Consider the following 23,053-nt stretch of genomic DNA (forward strand, 5'->3'; position numbering starts at 1 on the left):
CCGCCGCACGCGTGGAGGCAGGCTCGCCCCCCCCCCCCCCCCCCCCCCCCCCCCTCCCGCCGGGCCGCCGCGAGCAGAGAGGCAGCGGCGGGCGCCGGGCTGGGCGCGTAGCCGTAGCCGGCGGCGTCCCTGGAATGCTGGTACGGGAGCGCGTGCGGGTGCGGGTGCGGGTGGTGGTCTTGGCGGCGGTGGGGCGGCGAGGAGGGCGCGGAACCGAGCTCGGAGTCGGAGGACGGCGCGAAGTTGATGTGCGACGAGGAGTGTGGCGGCGAGGCGGCAGGCTGCTGCGTCGGCGGACAGGCCGCGAGGAGGAGGTGGAGCGCGGCGCGGCGCCGGCGGAGGCGAGCGAGTCCGCCAGCTCGTCGTGCGCGTCGACGAGCGCGTAGCGATGGCGCACGGCCGCTCGCTCGTAGGGTTGTAAACGGGATGAAAACAGAGTATGGAGATGAAAACGGAGGTGCCGCGGATCGTTGGATTCGTTTTGAAGGCTGCAGATCGTCCCAATGTTACACTGTGACATGCCATAGCAATGTTATAGAATCTGAGTCCGTTCGGCGCCTCCTGGCTGCTGGTTGAGCCGTCTCTCATAGCTGTAGTGCTGGTTCCCTCTGACAGCTCATTGTTCTCTTGTACCCTAGTAGTGTGCTGAGGATGACCGGCAGGCTCCTGAGTGGTACGAGACGCTGCATAATGATTAATGAGCAGGACTCGTAGTATTCTGCCAGCAAAACCAGAAATTCCAGAGACAATAATCAATTGCAGGAGTGGAAACTGTACCTTGTTTGCCACGGCGCGTTGGCTCGAGTGGGCTTTAAGAGTTGGCTGAGACTCTTGGTCACCGGCGATTGACCTCCCTGTAACAGTGAAAATAAAAGAGACAAGTTTCAGGAACCCTGAGAACCATGACACGGAAACGAGGTTCAACAGATGTCAGCTAATAAAACAATTAGTCTGCCAGAAAAAAAAGGGGAAACCATGTATAGTTCTCATACAGTATGACTGGATAAACTCCACGGCACACTCGCCTCTTCAAGATTCATTCGCCTGGATATATTTGAGCAGACATTTGTGCACTAGCTAAAAATAGGAGTGAACACTGGCCAACAAAACACGGGCCACACAGTCAGTCTCTACAAGAAACCTCAACTAAAACAAACACAGGATGCCTTGTCTATCAGGGGCTTCAATCGCTTCTTCTCCTCGAGAATCTTGAGGAAATTGAACAAGAATGGCACGTAGTTGTGCTTCCTCCTCATGTTCTCCGACTTCCACTTCTCTTCCTCCATTATGATCTTCTCTGTCACAGCCTCGATCTGAGCAGCTACCTCTGCTAGAGACTGCTCGACAGATGGCACATGCCTGCTGGCAGAAGGATCACTCATCTGCTGCAACAGGCTCTCCCTCTTCCTCTGGAGGTCTTTGAGCTCTGCTGTGTACATCTCCTTCCGGTTCTTTAAGATTGCCATCACACTGAATCTTATCTCATTCTGAGAGAACCGGTCAATGTGCTCTTGAATCACAGGCTGCGCCACCCTAAGCCACCCCGCCTCATCAACACCACCTGGGAATTTCTCCAGGCTTATCGGCCCTTCCTTTAGTCCATCAAGCTCATACAGGACACCATCCACTGGAACATAGTTTATGAAGTGGTAAACATCATCATCCTTGCTAGATAGTTTCTGCTCTTCCGGGACCTCTGACCTTGCAAATGAGTTGTTTAACATACGGATGCTTGCGCAATTGACTATGGCCAATCCCTTGAGCTCGGGTGGCAAGTCCTTTGCAAACTCCTTTAGCCTTTTAAGCTCGTCACTAAGGGTGATGCCAGGTGAGTTCAAGAGAACAGAAAGGATAGCTTGAGTTGCCCACGCGTTATTAATTATCTGCAAGTGAAGAACATGCTTGATTTTAAAAGATGCAGATGAATAAAGGTGGCAGAAGTAGCTTGGCAACTCAATGCTTCTGACCTGGTTGGCAAAGAAAAGGTTTGGGATTGCATCCTTGATGACAGGACGCTCATCCTTTTCTGGAGGTCGCCATTTGTACAGTACTATGAGCCCATATATTGGCCTAGCAAATGCCGACAGAAATTAGGTGAATTTAGAAGGAAAAGAAGAAGCAAATATTCGCGGTAATGCTAGATGTAGGATAACATACTGAAGATCACCGAGCGCATCCAGGTCAAGTGAGTAGAGTTCATCAACCTGATAAGGGGAAAAAAAACATAGCATATCATGCTCTGCTGGCTTTTCTGAATGTAAAACAAATAAAAAGTTTCACAAAAAAGAAAGAAGAAAAGGCAGAACCTCACTCTTGTTTCCCAAAACATTAAATTTATGCTCTATATTGCTGCACAATATATGTAGGTTTAGTATTTAATATTTAGCAAAGGTTAAAAACTTGAGAAGAGGGGATTTATTAGCCTGGATTACCTATTTGGGTCTGCCTATATCTGACAAGAAACTGAGAAGAGGGGATTTATTAGCCTGGATTGAGAAAATAGCTAACAAACTGCCAGGGTGGAAAGCTTCGCTGCTAACCTTGGCTGGACGAACAGTGCTAGTACGATTTGTTCTTACTGCAATTCCCATCCACTTGCTAGTTGCCATCAAAGTTCCCAAGTGGTTCTTACGCGTGGTGGATAAAATAAGAAAAGGTTTCCTATGGACAGGTAGAAAAAATGCCAATGGTGGTAATTGCTTAGTTGCCTGGGAAAAGGTCATGAGACCTATTGATCTTGGGGGGCTGGGCATTCACAACCTCGAGATCTTGGGCTGGGCGTTACAAATGAGATGGCTTTGGCTTGAGAAAACCAGATCTGATTGGCCTTGGGCTGGCCTACAAATCCCGGTCTACTCCAATACAACAGCTATGTTTGCTTGTGCAATTACAACTACGGTTGGTAATGGAAGAAACACATTGTTTTGGACTGACCGTTGGTTGCATGGCAGTTGTCTAGAGGATCTGGCCCCAAATGTTGTTAGTTGTGTACCTCTAAAATTCAGAAAAAAGAGAACAGTGGCTGAGGCTTTGCTGGGGAATTCCTGGGTGGCATATATAAAAGGAGCTCTAGGGTGGCTTGGCCTGGTAGAATACCTTGAGCTGTGGGACATGTTAACTGGTGTTAACCTAAATAATACAGATGACATCCATCGGTGGAAACCTGAAGCTTCAGGGGAATTCTCTACAAGATCAGCATATAAAAATTTCTTTGTCGGAGCCATCACCTTTCAATCTTGGAAGAAAGTATGGAAGTCGTGGGCACCCAGGAAATGTAAAACTTTTGTGTGGTTGGCCATTCGGAACCGTTGTTGGACTGCGGACCGTCTACAGAAAAGAGGCCTCCCTCATCCTGAGCGTTGCCCGCTCTGCGACCAGGAAGAGGAAAACATTCAGCACATCCTCACTTCCTGTGTTTTTGCTAGGCAATTCTGGTTTGCCATTTTGCAGCCATTAAACCTGGCTCGCTTAACACCAACAAGGACGGTTAGCTTTGCTGATTGGTGGAAAAAAGCTGAGAGGAAACTTCAGAAACAACACAGGAAGGGGTTTAATTCTTTGTGCATCCTCGGAGCCTGGACCATTTGGAAGCATAGGAATGCATGTGTTTTCGAGGGAGCGTCTACAAACCTACAGGTCGCGGTGCAAGCCTTCAAGGAGGAATCACACCTTTGGCAATTCTCAGGGGCTAAGAGGCTCGCTGCCCTAAGCCTTGAGTTGGGGGAAAGGCATGCCCATTAGCTGGTTTGGATGTGGTCTGGTCCCAACTTTGTGTGTTTTTTGTAATAGTCTTTTTTAGATCTGCACGCTCCTCACTCTGGTCCAAGGTGTGGAGTGTTCTATGTATTTGGACCACTCTTATTCTCTCTTAATACAAGATACGCAGCTCTCCTGCGTGTTTGAGAAGAAAAAAAACTTGAAAAAACTAAAAAAGTACGACAAAAGGCCACAGGGATCGATAGAAGAAACAGTTGTCACTGTTACTATCTGTTTATGCTAAGGTGACTGCAATGCAGTTCAAATAAAGGTCGTTGTGGGCTTATAAAAGGTCGCTTACATGGTTCACTTCAGGTAGCTTAGAGAGGTACGTTAAACTAATGTGATGCCCATTTATATGTTTTAGGGGACCCTAAAATCTTGCAAGGGCTGTTTTATTTATCATACAAATATCTGTGTCCATCACGAATTGTAGCATGCAATGTCTGTCATAATAAAGTATAAAACAAGCAAAACTTCGTCAGATATCCTCAGTGTTAGTGCCAGTGTGGATAGTTTTTTTTTTTTTTGAAAAGCTGCCAGTGTGGATAGTTATTGCTACTGATTCCACTCTATGAACAGGTGCTCATTTTGGTACGGTGCATACACACCAGAATAGCAATCCAACTGTATAATTATGAAAAGGTTGGGTGACTGTTTGCTAACCATCAACATTTATCAAGAAGATAGACTCAAAGTGAAAGTAGTTGATTACTTACTTGAAGGCCCTTCAGTTGCATCTGCTGCAACAGGTCTGTAAAAACACCGGCCTGTAGCAAGATAAAAGCTCATGAGTTTCCAGAAAGGTGGTCAACAAATACAAGGTGCAACAAGGAAGAGTCTGCAGTTGAGCAGGTTGACATATATAATCAAGCAGAGGAAGAGAGTTCCAGGCTCTAGAAATTATTTGGGGCAATTGCGTTTCTACCCTTATTTTGAAACTCAATTGCGATTTTACCCCCATTTTTTTTGACTTTGCATTCTTACCCCTACTGTTTTGAAACGAAGCCTTGTTTTACCCCTACTCCGTCAACATCACCTAACACTGTCAAAGAAGACAATTTTGCCCTTGCAAATATACCCCTACTTTTTTAGAACTTTGTAAATATACCCTTATTTGCCATCATATTGCATTAACATTTCAATATCAATATGAACAAGAAATTGAAAGAATTTGTGGCCGGTCCCATAAATCATCCACAGAGTTGATTATGCATTCAGCGGCTGAGATCTTCAGCTTACTTCCAAGGTCATAATCAATGTCAAAGACAACAAGCTTGTTACCAAAAGCAAGTCCGTACAGCTTCCCATTGAAGAAGGCAACATCAGCCAGGTGCAGAGATCGTTCCATGCCCCTCCCTACGGACAAGTTGGTGGCAACTGGTGGCTGGGCAGGGTGGCAAATATCATCCAGGATCAGGACTGCAAACAAGGGATTCTGGTGAGTAATCCAGGGGCAAGGGAATCCACGGGCAGGCCACAGCTGCCGCAAGCTGCGCACCCCTGCACGCGCTCCTCCACGCGCTCCTCCGCCGCAGGCCACAGCCGCGTGGAGGGGCGCGGGCCGCAGGTGGGGCACCGCTCCTCCGCGCACCCTCGACGCCGCCTCTCCTGCACACGCTAACGCGCTCCTCCACGCCTAGGCCACGCGCCCCTCCACGCGTGCCACACAGCCGCGCTTGCCGCTGCAGGCCACCGGCCGCAGCTCCCTCGCGCCGCGCATCTCCCGCGCCTCCCGCACCGCCCGCAACTCACTCGCGCCGCCTGCCTTACGCCGCTCGCTAGGGTTAGCAAGGCTCAGGAACGGAGATGGGAGGGTGAGGGGAAGGGGTTGAAGAGATAAGATAAAGGGTAGTCCTGTCTTTCCACCCTATTATGGAGGGTTTTCTTATTTTTATAATTCGCTAAATATTTGCTGCAGCTAACGGAGTTAAAAACAGGGGCAAACGGAGGGTTCGCATCCAAACAGTAGGGGTAAGAATGCAAAGTGAAAAAAATGAGGGTAAAAACACAATTGAGGTTTAAAACAGGGGTAAGAACACAATTGCCCCAAATTATTTTATCCCATTCCAACCACAAATGCATAATATAGGAAATTCTAAATTGAGAATACCCGTTCAGTTAGTCTGACACAATCCAAAATGAAAAGGCAGAGTAGTGTGTGTTGGTGGCTCTTCGGTTTAGTGTGCTTTGTTAGCACGCTGGGGACAGTGTGCTTTGTTAGCAAGCTGGTGTCCCCAGCGTGTCTTAACTAGCGTGGAGTTGTACTTCAACCTATTCGCTTTCTATAAAAGCTGGGTGAAGCCTTTTTTCAAAAAAAAGAATGAAAAGGCAGAAATACTGCAAATTACAAAATGAGAATGGCCATCATGTTACTCCGGATACAATGTCCTAAAACACCTGGGCACTCTCCTAAGGTAGCGGACAGATGTAGACAACTAGGCATGCACATCTCAATTTTCCAACCTTACTAAAGTCAGTTGCAACTCACATGTAATGTTACGAGGTATGTACATTCTTCTAATTTATGTAAATAAGAAACACTACTACAGACAGACTGGTCTGGATACTATAGTATCAGCATCCAGTGAAAATAACATGACATCATGTGTTCATCAATTAGCACATGATAAAGACCTTGCAGTCACCTTCTCTGGTGCCGCAGCAGCAGCAGCGGCGTCCCCGACAGCGACGGACCTTCGACATGACTGCAGTCAGAAGGAGTGCCAGGCTAGCCAAGCGCCCGGTGCTGCCGGCAGTCGAAAGGGCGCAGCGCAACCTTTGCCGCAAGCTGGGGATCTCCGACGACGAAATGAAGCCCATTGAGGAGATTCTCCAAGACTTCATCAGCACCTTTTCAGGTCCCCTTCCTGATCACATAATGGCAACAATGACTGCTCTCTTCAACTTGGAGGACGACGACGACGACTTGGTGCATGACGCGCTGTTGCAGCACGCAGGAGAGGATGCTGCAGACCTACACCATGAGCTGGCGGTTGCTGATGCTTGATGCGGCGCATTGCCCGCACAGGAGCGCAGGACGCTCCATGTATCCTAGGCCTGCTGTCTTCTACCAGATGCCGAGACTCCTTACCCGCCCTGCTGGCTTCGACCTTCGGGCGTACTGTATGCGACTTAGACTCTGCCCGGCTGGCTTCGACCTTCCGGCATTCTGTGTGACGCGACTTCGACTCTGCCCTGCTGGCTTCGACCTTCGGGCGTATTGTAAGCGACTGCGATTATGCCCTGCTGGCCTCGACCTTCGGGCTTTTCCAGGCACACCAAGACGCTTTCATTATCGTCACACAGCCGTTGCGACACGTCCAAGACTCCCAGCGTCTAAAATTTTGTTTTGCCAAGACAAGCGGCAGACTTCTCTACACAATGACTAATGACTTAAACACGATCTGCTGGAACGTCCGCGGCCTTAACTCAACTGCTCGCTGCTTGGCAGTACACGAGACTTTAAAATCAACAACGTGCCACATTACCTGCCTACAAGAAACTAAACTGCAGAATGTCGATAGTGCCTTCGCACGCTTTCTAGGAGGATATCGTCTTAACAACTTCGCCTACAAACCTGCACAGGGGACAAGGGGTGGCATTATTTTACTCTGGGATGAAAACTCAACACTTCTAAGTGACGTGCAGATTGGGAGCTTCTAAATAAGCGCGACGGTAACAATAAGAGACTATGGTACGACCTTCCGGCTGACGTCGGTGTACGGCCCTTCACAGAGAAGGCTGAAAATGGCTTTCCTGCAACATATTCGCGCCATCAAGCCGTCACCGGGCATAAACTGGCTTCTTCTGGGCGATTTTAAATTGATCTACAGAGCCAGGGACAAGAACAATAGAAATTTGAATCTAAGACTTATGCGACAATTCCGAGCGGCGCTTGATTTTTGCGAGTTAAAAGAGATTCATCTGCAAAACCGCAAATTCACTTGGAGCAACGAGAGACACCGGCCGATGTTGATACGACTTGACCGCTTCTTCATTAATGAGGGCTGGGATTTGGCCTTCCCGGACCATACTCTGCACGCACTCTCGTCTTCGCATAGTGATCACTGTCCATTACTTTTGGCGCAACAATCTGGACCGCGGCGTCCAACTCCATTCAAGTTCGAGAACTTCTGGACAAGGCTTCCACGGTTTGAACAAACAGTGTAGGCAGCTTGGAACGCACCCACCTCCCACACGGAACCTTTCCACCGTCTTGGACATAAGCTCTTTCTCACGGCAAGGGCCCTTAGATCTTGGAGTTCCTCGATCATTTCTGATGCGAGATTAAAACTTCTAATGGCTCAACAAGTCATAATGCAATTTGACATCGCCCAGGAAAATAGAGAACTAAACGAAGCTGAATTTTGAATCAGAGCGAAGCTCAAAAAGGTGTTAGGATGGGCAGTGATTGAAAGAGCACGGAAAAGGCAATGTGCAAAAGCTACAAACTTAAAGGAAGGTGATGCTAACACTAGATACTTCCACCTCCGGGCAAATGGTAGGCGCCGAAAAAACTTCATACAACGATTGCGCGTTGGACCAGGTTGGGCTGTGTCCCACCAAGAGAAGCAGGAAATAATACACGCACATTTCTCGGCAATGCTAGCAGCGCCACCCAACCGCACGAAAGATCTACGATGGGACAACTTGACCTTCCCCTCAGTGGAACTTGAGTCACTAGACACCCCCTTCACTGAAGCCGAAATACTCAACGCCATCAAACAACTACCAAGTGATAAAGCCCCTGGGCCTGATGGCTTCACTGGATTGTTCTTCAAGAGATGCTGGCTAATCATCAAGCCGGATGTGGTGGCTGCGGTGAATGCCTTCTACAACAACCGCTGCAACGACCTTAATCTGCTCAACAAGGCAACAATCGTCCTGATCCCTAAGAAGGAAGGAGCAGAAACAATACAGGACTTCAGACCCATAAGCCTTATTCATGCAATTGCCAAGATAATCACCAAGATTCTGGCACTGAGACTTGCGCCACTCATGAATGATTTGACATCGCATTGCCAGAGCGCCTTCATAAAAGGTCGTAGCATCCATGACAACTTCATGTATGTCCGCAACCTGGCGCGTCGCTTTCACAGGAATAAAACGCCAGCCCTGCTCATGAAACTTGACATTTCAAAGGCATTTGACTCCGTCCGATGGGACTACCTAATTACGCTATTACAAAAGAGGGGATTCCCTACAAGATGGACGAACTGGATCACCTCCATTTTAGCCACTTCAACTTCAAGGGTGCTGCTTAACGGTATTCCCCTTGACCCAATACCGCATGATCGCGGAGTACGGCAAGGAGATCCGCTATCTCCACTGCTTTTCGTTCTGGCAATCGATCTGCTTCCAAGACTGCTATCAATTGCCACGGCCAGGGGCCTTCTCAGCAAATTACGTGGCCGGGCAGCAAGATTTCGTGCTTCACTTTATGCGGATGACGCCACAATCTTTATCAGGCCGGACTGCACTGACATCAGCAACTTGGCGCAGTTACTTCACAACTTTGGGGAAGCGTCGGGACTTATCACTAATCTGACGAAAACAAGTGTTACCCCTATTAGCTGTGAGGGCATTGATCTTCAAACACTCTTGACGGGTTTGCCGGTTAAGAGGAGCGCCTTCCCGATAAGATACCTGGGTCTTCCACTGTCAACAACAAGATTGCGTAGAGTGGACTTCCAGCCGCTCATCGATAAAACAGCGAGCAAACTATCGATTTGGCACGGCAGAAATCTTACACAGGCCGGAAGAGCAACCCTTACAAAATCGGTCCTAACGGCCCAGCCTGTTTACTCACTCACGGCTCTCAAGCCACAGAAGGAAGTTCTGGATGAAATAGATAAAATCCGCAAGCGCTTCCTATGGGCAGGCGACAAGATGCTTACAGGTGGAAAATGCAAAATCAACTGGACACGTTCTTGTCTTCCTAAGGAGATGGGAGGTCTGGGACTTCTAAATTTAGAAAAGTTCTCACGAGCTCTGCGGCTGCGCTGGCTATGGCATGAATGGGTCTCCCCTGAGAAAGCGTGGGTTGGTTCTGATATCCCTTGTGATGATACGGACCGACTTCTCTTTGTTGCCTGCACAACTATAACCATTGGCGATGGAAAAAAGACAAAATTCTGGCAGTCCGGTTGGCTACACGGACGTCGACCAAGAGACATTGCACCAAACTTATTCAAAGCTTCCAAAAGAAAGTGCCGCACGGTAGCTGATGCCTTGCAAAACAGTATCTGGATACGTGAGATAAGAAAAGAAACGCCACCACCTTAAGCATAACACACTTAGTAGAGTTTGTGCAGCTCTGGGGCCTGGTACGGCAAACTGTGCTGCAGAACGGCACACAGGACACCATTAAATGGAAGCTCTCGGCGATTGGCGAATATTCGACTGCTTCGGCATACAAGGCACAATTTCTTGGAACCATCACCGCACCAAAATTGTCCTGTATCTGGAGGACGTGGGCACCTCCGAAATGCAAATTCTTTGCATGGCTTATACTCCAAAATCGGGTATGGTCAGCAGATAGGTTAGCCATCCGCGGGTGGCCGTACAATGCCACTTGTGCCCTGTGCAGACAAACTATGGAGACTGCTCTTCACCTGCTTGCTGATTGCCGCTTCACAAGGAGAATCTGGGACCATATAGCGCTTTGGGTCCAAGAGCCCCTCCTAAAACTTTCAAATTGGAAGATCGCGAATACTGCACTTGAGTGGTGCATCAACATCACGACCACTGCAGGAACGCCACGGAAGGCATTACGTAGCCTAGCGCTACTCATTATGTGGGTCTTATGGAATGAACGCAATGCAAGAATCTTCAATCGGAAGGAGTCTAGTTTCATCTCAGTAATAGGAAAGATTAAAGAGGAGGTGTCTGCCTGGATTGTGGCAGGAGCGCGCCCCCTTGGGGCCTTATTGTTGCGAGATTAGCCCTTTAAACCATGTAATTTTGGACTTGTACTCTCTTCCTCTTTATCAATGAAATGGGCACATTCTCGTGCCGTTCGTTCAAAAAAAAAAGATCTTGCAGTCTTGCACACATAATACATGTAGTATTAATCCGTAGAGTTGAGCAAAAAGGCCAATCAGAGCTATGGGGGAACGGAACCTTATCAAGTGTGACGTGTTTAAAAAAAGAATAACTTTGCAATGTATAACTGCTTGGCAACAGAAAATAAACTTACCGGGATCATTCTCGATCGCAGCCCAAGACATGTTGAGACAGTCACTCCAATTCTGCACATAGAAAACGACAGCAATAAAGATGCATTGCAGAAATCGGCTGTAGCAGATAGGCTATGAGTGCAAATAAAAGTGCAAGGAACCCTTTCTGCGTTTGGTCCAGCAGCTTCTGAGCGCAGATGCAATTCTCGATTCGGATAAATAAATAAAAAAAGGTAGCCGCTGAATTGGGCTTGGAACCCTAAACCCAGCGTCTGGCTGGCTTAGTGTGGTCAATCAGGGGCGGAAGCAGTATAGGACATGGGCGTCCATGTTTTGCAAAAAAAAATGAAGTTAGTAGGTAAAATAAATGGTCAGGTCCGAATACATATAGCATAGGTTGGGGATTTGGGTGTTCGATTTTGCAGCTGCAAGAAGTAGTGGAACCAGCATTCAAACCTGGGTAGTCCCAACCAATTTTTTCAACATGCAATTCGGTATAATTCAATACACAATTACGGTATACAAGTACAAAATATGCATATACAAACATAAATTAACTAAAACCACGGTACACACAGCACAAACATTTTTAGAAACTTGCATACATTACAATAAATAGTTCTAAGATAAGGTCTTAGCGTTCTTCACGCTCTCTCAAGTCCCAACACTAGCACTAGCAGACAACATCCAATTTACATATGAGGCAAAAATGCAAAAGAGAGGTGAAATTAGAGCTCACCACTGAATGAGATGAGAGAGACGAAGACGGCGAACCGACCGGCGTCCTGGCCGCAGGGATTTCCGGCGAAACCCTAGCTCCGGCCGTCCGGCGGCTGCTAAGCACCACGAGCCGGGGCCGCGAGGGAGAGCAGTGAGCAGGGAAGCAGCGACCGGCGCGGGCGGGCGGAGGAGGTGCAGCAGGATAGCAGGAAGGGGCCGCGGAGGCCGGAGGGTGGGCGCTGGGCTGCGGCGTTTCAGCTGCTGGGAAGAGGAGTCCCCCGCCAGGCTCCAGCCGGTCACGTCTCGGTAGGTAGATAGGCCCAGTAATATATAATTCAGCAGCATCCCAATAATCGCAAAAAAACGGCCCAACAAACTACAAGAATCCGGCTGTTTGTTTTATGCATAGGGAATCCGGCAGCAGCCAGGAGCCCTGTTTGGACCACCGCCGCGCGAGAAAAGGGTTGGTTACCTTTTTCCCTTTCTTCTCGTTTCTTCTTCTTCTTGTTTTTATTTATTTATTCCATCTTTTTTAGTAGTTACAATAATTCATGTATTGCATAAACACATACATTTTGAAAATTTGAAATGCAACATGCATTATGTGGAAGCTATTTCAACCATTTATGCATGCCCCCCTAGCTCTGATCGAGAGAAGCCAAAACGATCTATAATTTAAAATGAAAAGAAGAGAGTAGTTATCAATTTCCTGAACCTTGTAGGCACCAGGTTCATCACATTAGGGGGTAATAAGGCAAGCAAGAGCTCTTCCTTGGCACCAACAGTTTGTCCAGATATTAAAAACAGCATTTCCACCTATCGCCAACAATAACTGACACAGAAGCTCTGAAGAAAGCTTCAACCTCCGCATCTACGTGTATTTCCAGTCACGGTCATGATCTACTTTCTTCAGCCAGTCACTTAGCCAGTTTTAGATCGGGCACACCCAGGCCGGCCAATGTTGTCGGACGGGAAACAGTGGGCCAAACGACCATGCATTTGGCACGGGGAGTTTGATCAGAAGCCTGACCAAAACAAATTTCTGCAGAGCGAGTTGATCTCTTGCACTGCCCTGCCCAGAGTGGCAAGTTGTTGGCTGTCAACATGTACTAGATCGGTATTGCAGAGGCAACCGACTTGATTACAACCAGGCAGCCGACCGGCCACTTCTTCTCATCAGCTGTCCTTGCCAAGGAGCAAGCTTTGCTGCAACCTTATCAATGATTGGTCGGATGTGAGATCGACTTGGGTAATTTCCCAAGATACTCACTTGACGGGGAAATTAAAGGTGCAATCGGACAAGGCAAATAAAGCAGACTGAAATCGACTCATCTGCATATATAGAAGCTACAATTGTTCCGAATAGCAAGATGCATGGCTGTAGAATTCCTTGAGCAGCAGCGACACTGAAAATGTGATGGAATTAATTAATTATATACTCTTAGTAGATTTATTATTTATTCTGTTCCTGACGATCCATTCCGTCCAGTAGTGGTACATAATAAGTAGTACGTACGTACGTACTACTCTATATAGTAATAACGAGATAGTAGTACAAGAGTAGGAGTACAAATACAAGTCACACGCACAAAAAAAAAAAGACACAAGATCGAGCACTAGCAGGTTCATTATTAAAGTACAACCGGTTGAACATACATGCGGAATTGAATGCAATTTTACCAATAAAGTAGGTAGGTAGGTAGGTAGGTAGGTAGGTAGGTCGGTAGCTAGGCTAGCAGGAAGTCGGCGTCCTCCTGGAGCCTCCGCATCGGCTCCGGCTGCAGCGCCAGCTCGACGTCGATGCCTCCGTCGCCGTCGCGGGCTGGGTAGAGGTAGACCATGCCGTCGAACTTGTTGTTGGCGCCGCTGCGCACGCGCTCGGGCCTGCCGAATCCGAAGTCGACGTCGTAGACCTTGAAGCGCGGGGAGCTCCCCACGGCGACGCAGTTGGGCCCGGCGTCGCTGTAGTGGAAGAGCTTGGGCGCGGCCTCGTACTCGTCGAGCCGCCGCGACACGGCGGCGGCGTCGTGGTCGTCGATGGCCTTCTGCAGCAGGCCCGCCGCCAGCTCGGGGGGCCCGGCGAGGAGCATCCCCGCGGGCACGCCGGTGAAGACGGCCTGGATGAGGTTGCCGAAGTAGGCGGGCGGGAGCGGCGGGTCGAGGCGGGCGCGGCAGTCGGCGAAGACGGCGAAGGCGGTGAGGTCGGCGGGGCCGAGGGCGCGGGCGCGGGAGACGGCGCGCCAGAGGTGCGCGGACAGGGACTGGAAGGTGGAGAAGGGCTTGGCGGCGGGCGGGGGCGGGAGCGCGGCGTTGGCGGCGGCCTTGATGCGCGCCACGGTGGGCGCCGGGAAGGAGAAGACGCGGGCCACCAGGGCCTTCTTGGGCCCGTTGGGGTCGGTCTTCTCGTGGGCCTCGGCGGACTCGGGAAGCTCCAGCCGAACGCGGACGGACCGGGCCAGGGACCGATCGTGGATGGGCTGCGGCTGCTGCAATGGACCAGTGCTGCGGCACAGCTCGGCCCAGTACGACATGAAGTGCCACGTCGACGTGCCGTCCAGCACGGCGTGGTTGAAGGCGCAACCCACGGCTAGGCCGTCCTTGAGCTTGGTCACCTGCAAATTACCACCGAGATTTACTATTTATAATTTTATAATAATTTTACGATGACAGTTGTTACATTTGCTCTGTTCAGCCGGCGGTGATTCTCTAGTCTGAGCGAAAAGCAATGCTATTTATTGCCACTGCGAGCACGACAGAGTGAAAAGCATGCACGGATGGGCGATGTAAAAAAAATGGTACTTTTTTAATATAGAAAAAATGGTATTGATTGCAGCCATATATTTATGGCGAGCCCATGCAGGAGGCAGCGGTGCATTTGCATTCAAGGCTTCTTTACTCTGCGAATTAATGCGGATCGGCTCGCATTTGTAGTAGTATTTACTAGCTACCTGGTGTGGTGTTATCTAGTATATTCCAACTTACAGCTCCTACAGAATTATATTGATGCATAAAGTTTAGATGTATAAAGTTTAGAGCGTAAAATATTTTAGTATTTTCGTTTATATTTAGTAATTATCATCCCATTATGAATTAATTAGGCTTAAAAAATCGTGTCATAAAATTATAGACAAACTGTATAATTAATTATTTTATTTAATTATATTTAATACTTTATGTATGTGTTAAAAGATTTGATGTGATTGAGAATCTTGTAAAATTTTAAAAAGAACTAAACAATGCCTGAAATATCTATATGAACGCTAATATACATGTGACATCACCAAGGGATTGGATTTGTTTCGATTCTGCATGTGCCGCATGCATGCGGACTTTCTATCTGGCATGATGGCTATATGCACGCAAATCCAACATATATACGACTGACCTGGACGGCGAGCAGCGGGCGCCGGAGCCCCTCGAGGTTCATGACGCCGGTGTACGGCACCAGCTGCTGCATGACCCTCTCGCCGCAGTCCCCTCCGGCGAGCTCGTCCACGGCGACGCCCTCGGCCTCGGCCTCCAGGACCTCGGCGCCCTCGTCGCCCTCCACGGTGAGCGCGCCGTCGGCGTCCTGCCGGATGCGGCCGGCGAGCGGGTAGAAGACGCGGAGCGCGTCGGAGAGCGCGGCCGTGAGGCGCGCCACGGCTTCGGGGAAGTCCACGGCGGTGCGGTACAGGAGCAACTTCTGGTTGTAGTAGAAGGTGATGTAGGGGAGGTCGAAGGTGGCCAGGGCGCACCGGCTCTTGGCCGGCGCCACCGTGCGGCTGCCCGTCACCGTCACCGCTACCTGCTCCTGCTGCTCCGCGGTGCTCATGCTGCCGCTGCCATTCTCGACGACGCCGGCCATTGTCGCCGTGCTTGCCTCCTTGCTTGCTTGTTACTAGCTACGAGCTGAAGAGTTAGCTAGCACTAGTATAGTAGTGAAGCTAAGCGCGCGGAGGTGGGTGAGTGATATAGGGATAGATCCGGGATGGATGGAGCGGCGGAGCCTCAGCCTCTGCCTCTGCCGGCCAGCAGGATCGGAGGTGGTGGGTCGGGCATTAATGGTGGTGGGAAACACGAGTGAGGTCGGGAGAGGAAAATGGCGGCCGGGGAAGAAGGAAAGGAGGATGGCAATGATGATGGGTCGGTGCTCCATCAGTACTGCCCTGCTCTCTGCACAAGAGTGAAGACAGCAGGCAGCTGGATGGAAGCTAGCTAGTACTTCCTCCGTCTACTAAAAAAATGCAACCCGAGGAGTCCAATAATTTTAGATGCGATCATATTTATATAATAAATTATGAATATTTATGTTTTTAATTAGATTTAGTATGAAAATATATTCCGTATCGTAACTATTAATATTATTTTATATATATTTAGTCAAATTTGAAAATGTTTGACTGTTCAGAGAAAATGAGAGTTGTTTTTTTTTACTCGAAGGAGCGAAAAGTGATTTGAAGGTGGAGGAAGAAAGAGATGGCGACGGTTGATGGGTTGGTGCGGAAGTGGAGGTGCACATTTATGGCTGGCCGGCCGGACTTATGGTTGGCAGCAGGCAGAACGGATCGGGGGGGGGGGGGGCGCTAGGGGATGAAGCCCTCTACCTCCTCAACATTTTTGTGGATACCCCTCTAAGGCTGTCCACAATGTCAAGAGCAAATTTGTTCTTGCCTCGTTTCCCACGCCCTCTCTGTCTACAGTGCCAAACAGTACATCTACAGTGCCAAATAGTAGATTTACTCCTCCATTTCCTCCTATCGCTGTGGACGGTCTAAGCCCCTCTTTTATTTTTAGGAAGAAATTAGGAAGAAGAAGGGGAGAAAAAGAAGAAAAAAAGAGGAGAAAAAAGATGAGAAGAGAGATGAGCCCCCTCTAGATGTGTTTGCTAGATTCGCCACTGTGCCAGCAATGCTTCGGAGTATCGCCCGGCCACCCAGCTAGCTAGCTCGCTCGCCGCTCCTCCGCGTGTACTCCATCTCCACGTCCGATCGATTAACCACCCAACTACTCCCTCCATCTTCAATTCTATTTATTTTGTTCTGCAGCAACAACTAGCAGTATTTTTCTCTCACATCAAATTATACTGTTAGAAAACGGCACATTCATCTCTGTATGGTAGTACTGGTTGTCTTTTCATCCGATACTAACGCGTACATTTAGTATCGGTTCTGCAGTACAGTACCCATATAAACTATTTAGTACCAGCTAGAACCACCAATCGGTACTAAAAGACAACACTGACGTCGAGAAGTAACCATTTAGTACCGGCTAACCCAAAAAATTTAATACCGGATAGAGGCACCACCCGGTAAAAAAAATATCGTATTAGTACCGGACGGAGCCTGTATCCGTGACCATGCGAAAAAATCTCATGATGGAGAGGGGTCACCGGCGGCCTTATCTCTTCTCTTTCCTTTCTCCCTTTTTCCCTCGTCTCTTCTCTCTTCTCTTGCTCTTTCCTTCTCCCTTCTCTAGAGGCTAGATCTCCTCTCTCGAGCAGGATGCGGCCCGGCGCATGGCGCCGCGCCCCCGGTCGGCCGCGGCATGGCGGCGGAGGCGCGTGGGCAGTGCGGCCCGGCCCAGGCGGTGGCGGAGACAGGCGCCGACGGGGTGTCCAGGCCCCAGTGCATGGTGCCTCCGGCCAGCCGCGGCATGGCGGCGGAGGCGCGTGGGCGGTGCGGCCCGGCCCCGGCGGCGGCGGAGACAGGTGCTGGCGGGGCGTCCCGGCCCTGGCGGAGGTGCGCGGGCAACATGGCCAAGCCACAGCGACGGAGGCGCGCCGACGGCCGCGTCCAGGCCGAGCCTCGCGCGGACGGTGCCTGCAGAGGTGGCGGAAGTCCCGGCGCTGGGTCCTGTAGGTGGGCGAGGGCTACCGCCGCCGGCCCATGGTTTTTTCCTTTTTGCATTTTCAGATATGTAGCTAAATGTTGATTTTTTTTCTCTAGTGAATCTCTTGTGTTGTATAATTTTTCTTATAATTTAGATTTTGTAATCTTGGCTTGAATGTTGTAATCTAAGTAAAGTTTTTTCTGCTCCTCACCTCTTTCTTTCTGCTCTTAGTTCTCTTAGTTTTCTTCCCACCGCTGCTGCTTATCTTGTTTTTTTTCTGTTCTTGAAGAATAGAGAAGAAAGGCACAACAACAATGGTAGAAAGAAAAATAAGAGAAGAGAGAAAGAAATGTTGGGGATGTGACCGCATACTTATTTTATATATTAATATTAAGGTATAATCATAGTATATTTAAAAAATAGATCTGCTTTTGAAAATTTATATATATATAACTTTGAAGTATATGAACATACTTAAAGTGATAAATGAGTATGCGGACATATATATGATGGTATACTGGTGATGAGAGTAGCTACACGTAAGTGTAGAAAAAATTCGTCATATTTATAATATATAATCAACATCATTATATAAATTTTTTAGTCTAATTTTTTTAACAAATTTATTTTGAGATATAAATATTGCACGTATTTTTTACAAATCGAGTCACAGTCGTGACACGCACACCAAAAGCGATAATTTAAAAGGGACAAAGGGAGTAGGTCAGTCTCAATGGGAATTTCATAATATTAAATACTATCACTTTTGTTGACATGGTAAAGAAAGAGAATGATGGAGTTTTATGAAATGTGAGGAGAATTTCATCACCATGAAACTCATTTGGCACAGTTACCAAAATTGAGAACTAAGTTAACTATATCCATAAAACTCCCACTGAAACTGGCTTTAGTCACGTCTTCGTTGAAGCCTCCCATGCTGCAGCGTTGGCTCCAGTCATTGAGAATTCGAGACCCACTTTGGAAATAAAGAATAGCAAATAAACATTTATCAAGGGCAAATCTATCGATCCTTCTCTAATAGTGTTCTGACAGTGGGCCTGTACCAGAGTTTCAGTCACCAGGCATCGAGGCTAGAAAATTTTGATGAAGCATCGGGTGCTGCAATGAGATGCGAAGGCTTAGACCTTCTCTCCTATAAACCAAGCATCGTTTTCTCATACATTGCGGGTGTTGACTAAAATAGATTGGAGGGATTTAAATCGAAAAGTCACCCAAAAATAGCTTAAAATAATATATTTGGCATCTGATTTAAAAAAGTGACTTAAAATAAATCACCAACATAAATCAAGAGTGACTTATGATAACCAAACATGGTCTAAATAATAATTATTTTAGTAGCTAGTACTTTTAAGTTACTAAATGAAACCCAGCCCATCTCGTGTATCGCTGATCGATCAAGCTGCTTAATTTTTTTAGGGGGAAACTCCACACTAATTCATAGAAGAGTACTGGTTACAGACGCCCGTAGGCGAATCGATGAGCTAGACACGCCGGCCAAGTGAATTATGGATAGCACTCCTTGCTAGACTATGCGCGTCGTGGTTGGACTCCCGACGTTCATGGACGAACTCAGCCTTCCGGAACTGTTCTGAAGTCGCCCTGATCTCTTTGGTTATTTGGCCATACTGCCCCATTGACTCCACCTGGATGCTGCGAATTGCATTGGCGCAATCACTCGCCACTCGGATCTTTTGGAGTAGGAGGTCACTTGCAAGTGCCAAACCCTCTCTACATGCCATTGCTTCCAGAGTTTCTGGGTCCAAAATCCCTGAGAAGGTCACCGCTGAGGCTCCGAGGAAGAGACCTGTACTATCCCGTGCCACCGCTGCTACTGCAGCCAAACTCGAATTCTTGGAAGTGGCGGCGTCAACATTTATCTTTGTCAGACCCGAGGGAGGGGGAATCCACTTGGGATGTTGGTCCCGCCTCACCTGCGTTGTTTTCTGAAGTGGCTTCACAATACCAAGCTCGGCAATAAACCGACTCACAAAACAATGTGTTGACAGCGGACTCTGGAAATTCTGCTCATGGATAGCCTTCCGCCTTGCATACCAAATGGCCCACAATGTTACGACCACTCTAACCAGGTCATCTTGGGGCAAAGACGAGCACACTGTTGCTAACCATGCTCGTGCATTATGTTCTTGCAAACCTCCAATGAACTCTGCAATATCTTCCTTCTTGAGGGCCCAAACACACCTCGCCGTGTTGCAATCTAGCAGAGCATGCTTCCAGGAGTCCTTAGCACCGCAAAGCGCACAAATGTTGCTCGGTGCCATTTTCCTATGGTGTAGGGGATCTCCTGACGGTAGTGTTTGCCGGGCTAGCCTCCATAGGAACACTCTGATCTTGGACGGAACTTGAACATGCCAAAGCGACGTCCATTCTTTCTCCTCTGCTCTGAAATCAGATTTGCTGGGTCGGCCATCCAGCCATGCTGTTGTCCTTTCCCGATTCAAAACGAGCATGCGATAGGCCGATTTAACTGAGAAGATCCCCTTCTTTTCATAATGCCATGCCCAGACGTCATCTTGTCTTCTGGTACTCAAAGGAATGCTACAGATTACCTCGGCATCAATGGGGTTAAAGAAGCGGGTAACCTTCTGCCGGTCCCAGCTTGCCGTCGTTGGATCAATAAGCTCACTCACTAGCTGTGGAGGATCGGCTGCAGCAGGAGACAGAGGCCTGAGTAGACCGTCCCTGGGTAGCCAATTGGTTGACCAAATCTTAGTGGATTCACCCGTGCCGATCCTTCGGATAATGCCTTGTGCCAGCACCGCTTTTCCATCGATAATCGCACGCCAAATTTTGGACGGCCGTGCGCCCAAAGTGGCCTCCAGAAACTCCCCATTAGGGTAATATACTGACTTGAGGATGCGAGCGCTGAGAGACTCCGGTTCCTGCAGTACTCTCCATGCTTGACGAGCCAAGAGCGCCAGATTGAAAAGTTCTACGTCGCGGAAGCCCATACCACCCAAGAACTTGGGCTTTGTCATGTCGTCCCAGGCAACCCAGCACGTCTTTCTCTGGCCATCTTTGCTGCCCCACCAGAATCTCCGCAACACACCATTGATGTGCTCGCACAATCCGCGTGGTAGTCTGAAACATGACATGGAGTAAGTGGGAATCGCCTGAGCAACTGCTTTGATTAAGACTTCCTTTCCCCCTGCTGAGAGCGATTGTTCCATCCATCCTTGGACCCTCTTCCACACCCTATCTTTTAGGTATTTGAAAGCACCGTTTGTCGAAGCTCCCACGTCAGAAGGCATGCCCAAGTATTTCTCGCTGAGGGACATGTTGCGTACGCTCAGCTCATCCATAATTTCTCCTCTGATGGTGGCTGAAACCCCTTTGGCAAAATGAATAGAGGATTTCTCCATGTTTACCTGCTGGCCCGAAGCCCGACAGTAAACCTGCTTAATTAGTTGAATTCAATGAAGTGTCGGAACTATTGGTGTTGCCAGGCCGGCCACTTATCTATTGCATAAACATGGGCCTAAATTGTTGTTGTACGGTGTTGGGCCCAGCCAGCATTCCTTCCTTGTTGCTACTCCCAGGTATGGCCCAGCCCATGCTCCTTTCCTTCGAGAGAGGTGGAGGGGCTTCCAAATCCTTCCGTGACACTGACATGCATGGGCCAGGCAAGGTACAGTACAGGTACAGTACATACACGTGTTAAATTTGTACGCAATGTACGCAGTACGCCACCCACCAATTTGGAGAAAAGTTAATGCTCAATTTTCCATTATTCACTGGAGCCAGGGACAACAGAGAAAGGGACAACAGAAAAAAAATAAAATCAATTGAAGGCAAACTAGCTCCCTCGATTTTTATTTACATGCCGTATTAAATTTGTCATAAGTTCAACTTATCAACTTTGACCGCATTTATAAAGAAAAATAGAATTTCAACCTCCATTTCCAAATGTTTGTCACTTTGAACCACTTTATTGGTTTCAATATTTGGCACTTCACAATCCTTGAAATATGATTTACTATTTTGCTCTCACAAGAATATGTAAATCAAAACAGAGAAAATAGGTACGTAATAATACCGATTGGATACTCCCCAGTCCTCCCCACTCAAAGCAAGGCAAAACCAAAGCAGGCAGCTTGGATATTGATCGAACAAGTACAACCAAATTAAAACATGGAGTCTGACTCGACGATCAAACACACAAAGTAATTGCGTTGCGTGCGGGCACTTGTTATTTCAACCTGACCGGCTCTCATGCATGATTCACCAGTGACAGACAGTGATCCTAGCTAGGAGTCGTCGTCGTAGCCACCGTCGTCGTCGGCGTACAGGTCCTCCTCCACCTTCTCCGCCACGTGGTCCTCGAACTTGTCCTCCAGGTAGCTTGCCCCTTCCGCCAGCGCCAGCCCGCCCAGCAGCCCCGCCGCCGCGCCCACCGCAAGCCCCGTCCCCATCCCCATCTTGCTCTTCGTTGCAGGAGCAGCAGAACCGTACGCCGCCGCAGCACAAGGATCACCACTACCCGCCCCGTAGGCCACCGGTGGTGCTGGAACTGGAGGAGCGGCGGCGGCGGCTGCTCCGTAACCGCCGTAGGCCGCCGGGTAGCCCGCCGGCGGCGCGGCGTAGTATGGGTCGCGCGCGCCGTAGGCCGCCGGAGCCGGCTCGTAGTATCGCGGCGCGGCCTCTCGGACGGCGACGCGGACCTCGAGGCGGCCCTGCGGCCTGCCCGAGGGGCGCTTGAGCCTGAGGCTGCGCGAGACCTTGCCCCCGATGCCGGCGTCGTCGAGGACGTCGCGGAGCGGGAGGCGCGCGGAGCCGACGAGAGGCTTGACGCCCTCGGCGGCGTCGGCGTGGACGACGTCGATGCAGAGGACGGCGTCCTCGAGGCGGGTCACGGACGGAGGGACGGGGACGAGGAGCTTGTCGTCCCAGACGGGGTCCTCACCGTTGTCGAGGTCGACGCGGGTGGAGCACTTGGGGCCGTCGTCGATCCAGAGCACGGCGTAGGGATGGAGGTCGCCGTTGCGCCAGTTGACGTTCTTGAGGTTGGTGGCAGAACCCACGGTGACCTCCACCTCGTAGCGGGACCCCATGGAATGCTTGCTTGATGCTTTGCTCCTCCTCTCCTTCTCCTACTAGATGCTTGCTTTATGCTCCTGGAATGGTGATCGATGACGATGAGACTATGAGAGCGAGCTGTATAAATAGTGGGCGGAGGATGGGGCGTGGGGCTCACCTGTCGGTGGCGGTGTCGCCCTCGCCTTGGGATGGACGAACAGGGCGACGGTTGCCGCTGTGGCTGGCTGGCTGGCGGCTAGAATAATCAACAACTCAACAAAAAAGAAAAGCATATCAACCTCGGCCCTCATCGGTTTCTGCAATTCAATTGCTTGCGCCGCTGCGTTTGAATGGACGACTGCTTGTGCGTCTGCTTCTCGCTAGCACGTCATCAAAAAGAGATTTTCTTGTAGTCATTAATAAGGCCAAGGACCCCAAGAAAGATTACCATGCGTGCTCCAGATTTCTTTGTTACTTTCCCAATTGCTTGGTCTTGGTGGTAGCATAGCATAGCATAGCATGCCAATTGC

The 23,053-nt window shown here is 49.2% G+C and overlaps 3 protein-coding genes across 8 annotated transcripts; all 3 read right to left on the minus strand.

The window, feature by feature from the left end:
* Positions 1-475: 475 nt before the first annotated feature.
* Positions 476-11,817, minus strand: LOC120713118 (ubiquitin carboxyl-terminal hydrolase 2-like). 6 transcript variants are annotated; one of them, XR_005691196.1, is made up of 9 exons: positions 11,677-11,817; positions 10,958-11,009; positions 5,041-5,178; positions 4,476-4,526; positions 2,158-2,204; positions 1,968-2,070; positions 993-1,883; positions 778-854; positions 476-683 (listed from the first exon to the last, which is right to left on the minus strand). XR_005691196.1 is itself a non-coding variant. In XM_039999111.1 (7 exons), the coding sequence occupies exons 4-7, from the start codon at positions 4,494-4,496 to the stop codon at positions 1,143-1,145; spliced, it is 912 nt and encodes a 303-aa protein (XP_039855045.1). In that variant the 5' UTR covers positions 4,497-4,526; positions 5,058-5,178; positions 10,958-11,009; positions 11,677-11,817; the 3' UTR covers positions 929-1,142. The 6 variants fall into 6 exon arrangements, 5 of the variants coding, with proteins under 5 accessions (XP_039855045.1, XP_039855042.1, XP_039855044.1 ...); XM_039999111.1 differs by lacking the exons at positions 476-683; positions 778-854 and having other exon boundaries at positions 929-1,883; positions 5,058-5,178; XM_039999108.1 differs by lacking the exons at positions 476-683; positions 778-854 and having other exon boundaries at positions 929-1,883.
* A 1,260-nt stretch (positions 11,818-13,077) lies between these two features.
* Positions 13,078-15,789, minus strand: LOC120713119 (BAHD acyltransferase DCR-like). Its single transcript, XM_039999113.1, has 2 exons — positions 15,043-15,789; positions 13,078-14,269 (listed from the first exon to the last, which is right to left on the minus strand). Exons 1-2 carry the CDS (start codon positions 15,502-15,504, stop codon positions 13,385-13,387), a joined length of 1,347 nt encoding a protein of 448 aa, XP_039855047.1. The 5' UTR covers positions 15,505-15,789; the 3' UTR covers positions 13,078-13,384.
* Positions 15,790-21,578: 5,789 nt separating this feature from the next.
* LOC120713122 (protein SRC2 homolog) lies at positions 21,579-23,000 on the minus strand. The gene is made up of 2 exons (XM_039999117.1): positions 22,702-23,000; positions 21,579-22,621 (listed from the first exon to the last, which is right to left on the minus strand). The coding sequence occupies exon 2, from the start codon at positions 22,556-22,558 to the stop codon at positions 21,755-21,757; it is 804 nt and encodes a 267-aa protein (XP_039855051.1). The 5' UTR covers positions 22,559-22,621; positions 22,702-23,000; the 3' UTR covers positions 21,579-21,754.
* Positions 23,001-23,053: the final 53 nt, after the last annotated feature.

Source organism: Panicum virgatum, chromosome 6K, assembly GCF_016808335.1.
Source record: "Panicum virgatum strain AP13 chromosome 6K, P.virgatum_v5, whole genome shotgun sequence".
Classification (NCBI taxonomy): Eukaryota; Viridiplantae; Streptophyta; class Magnoliopsida; order Poales; family Poaceae; genus Panicum; species Panicum virgatum.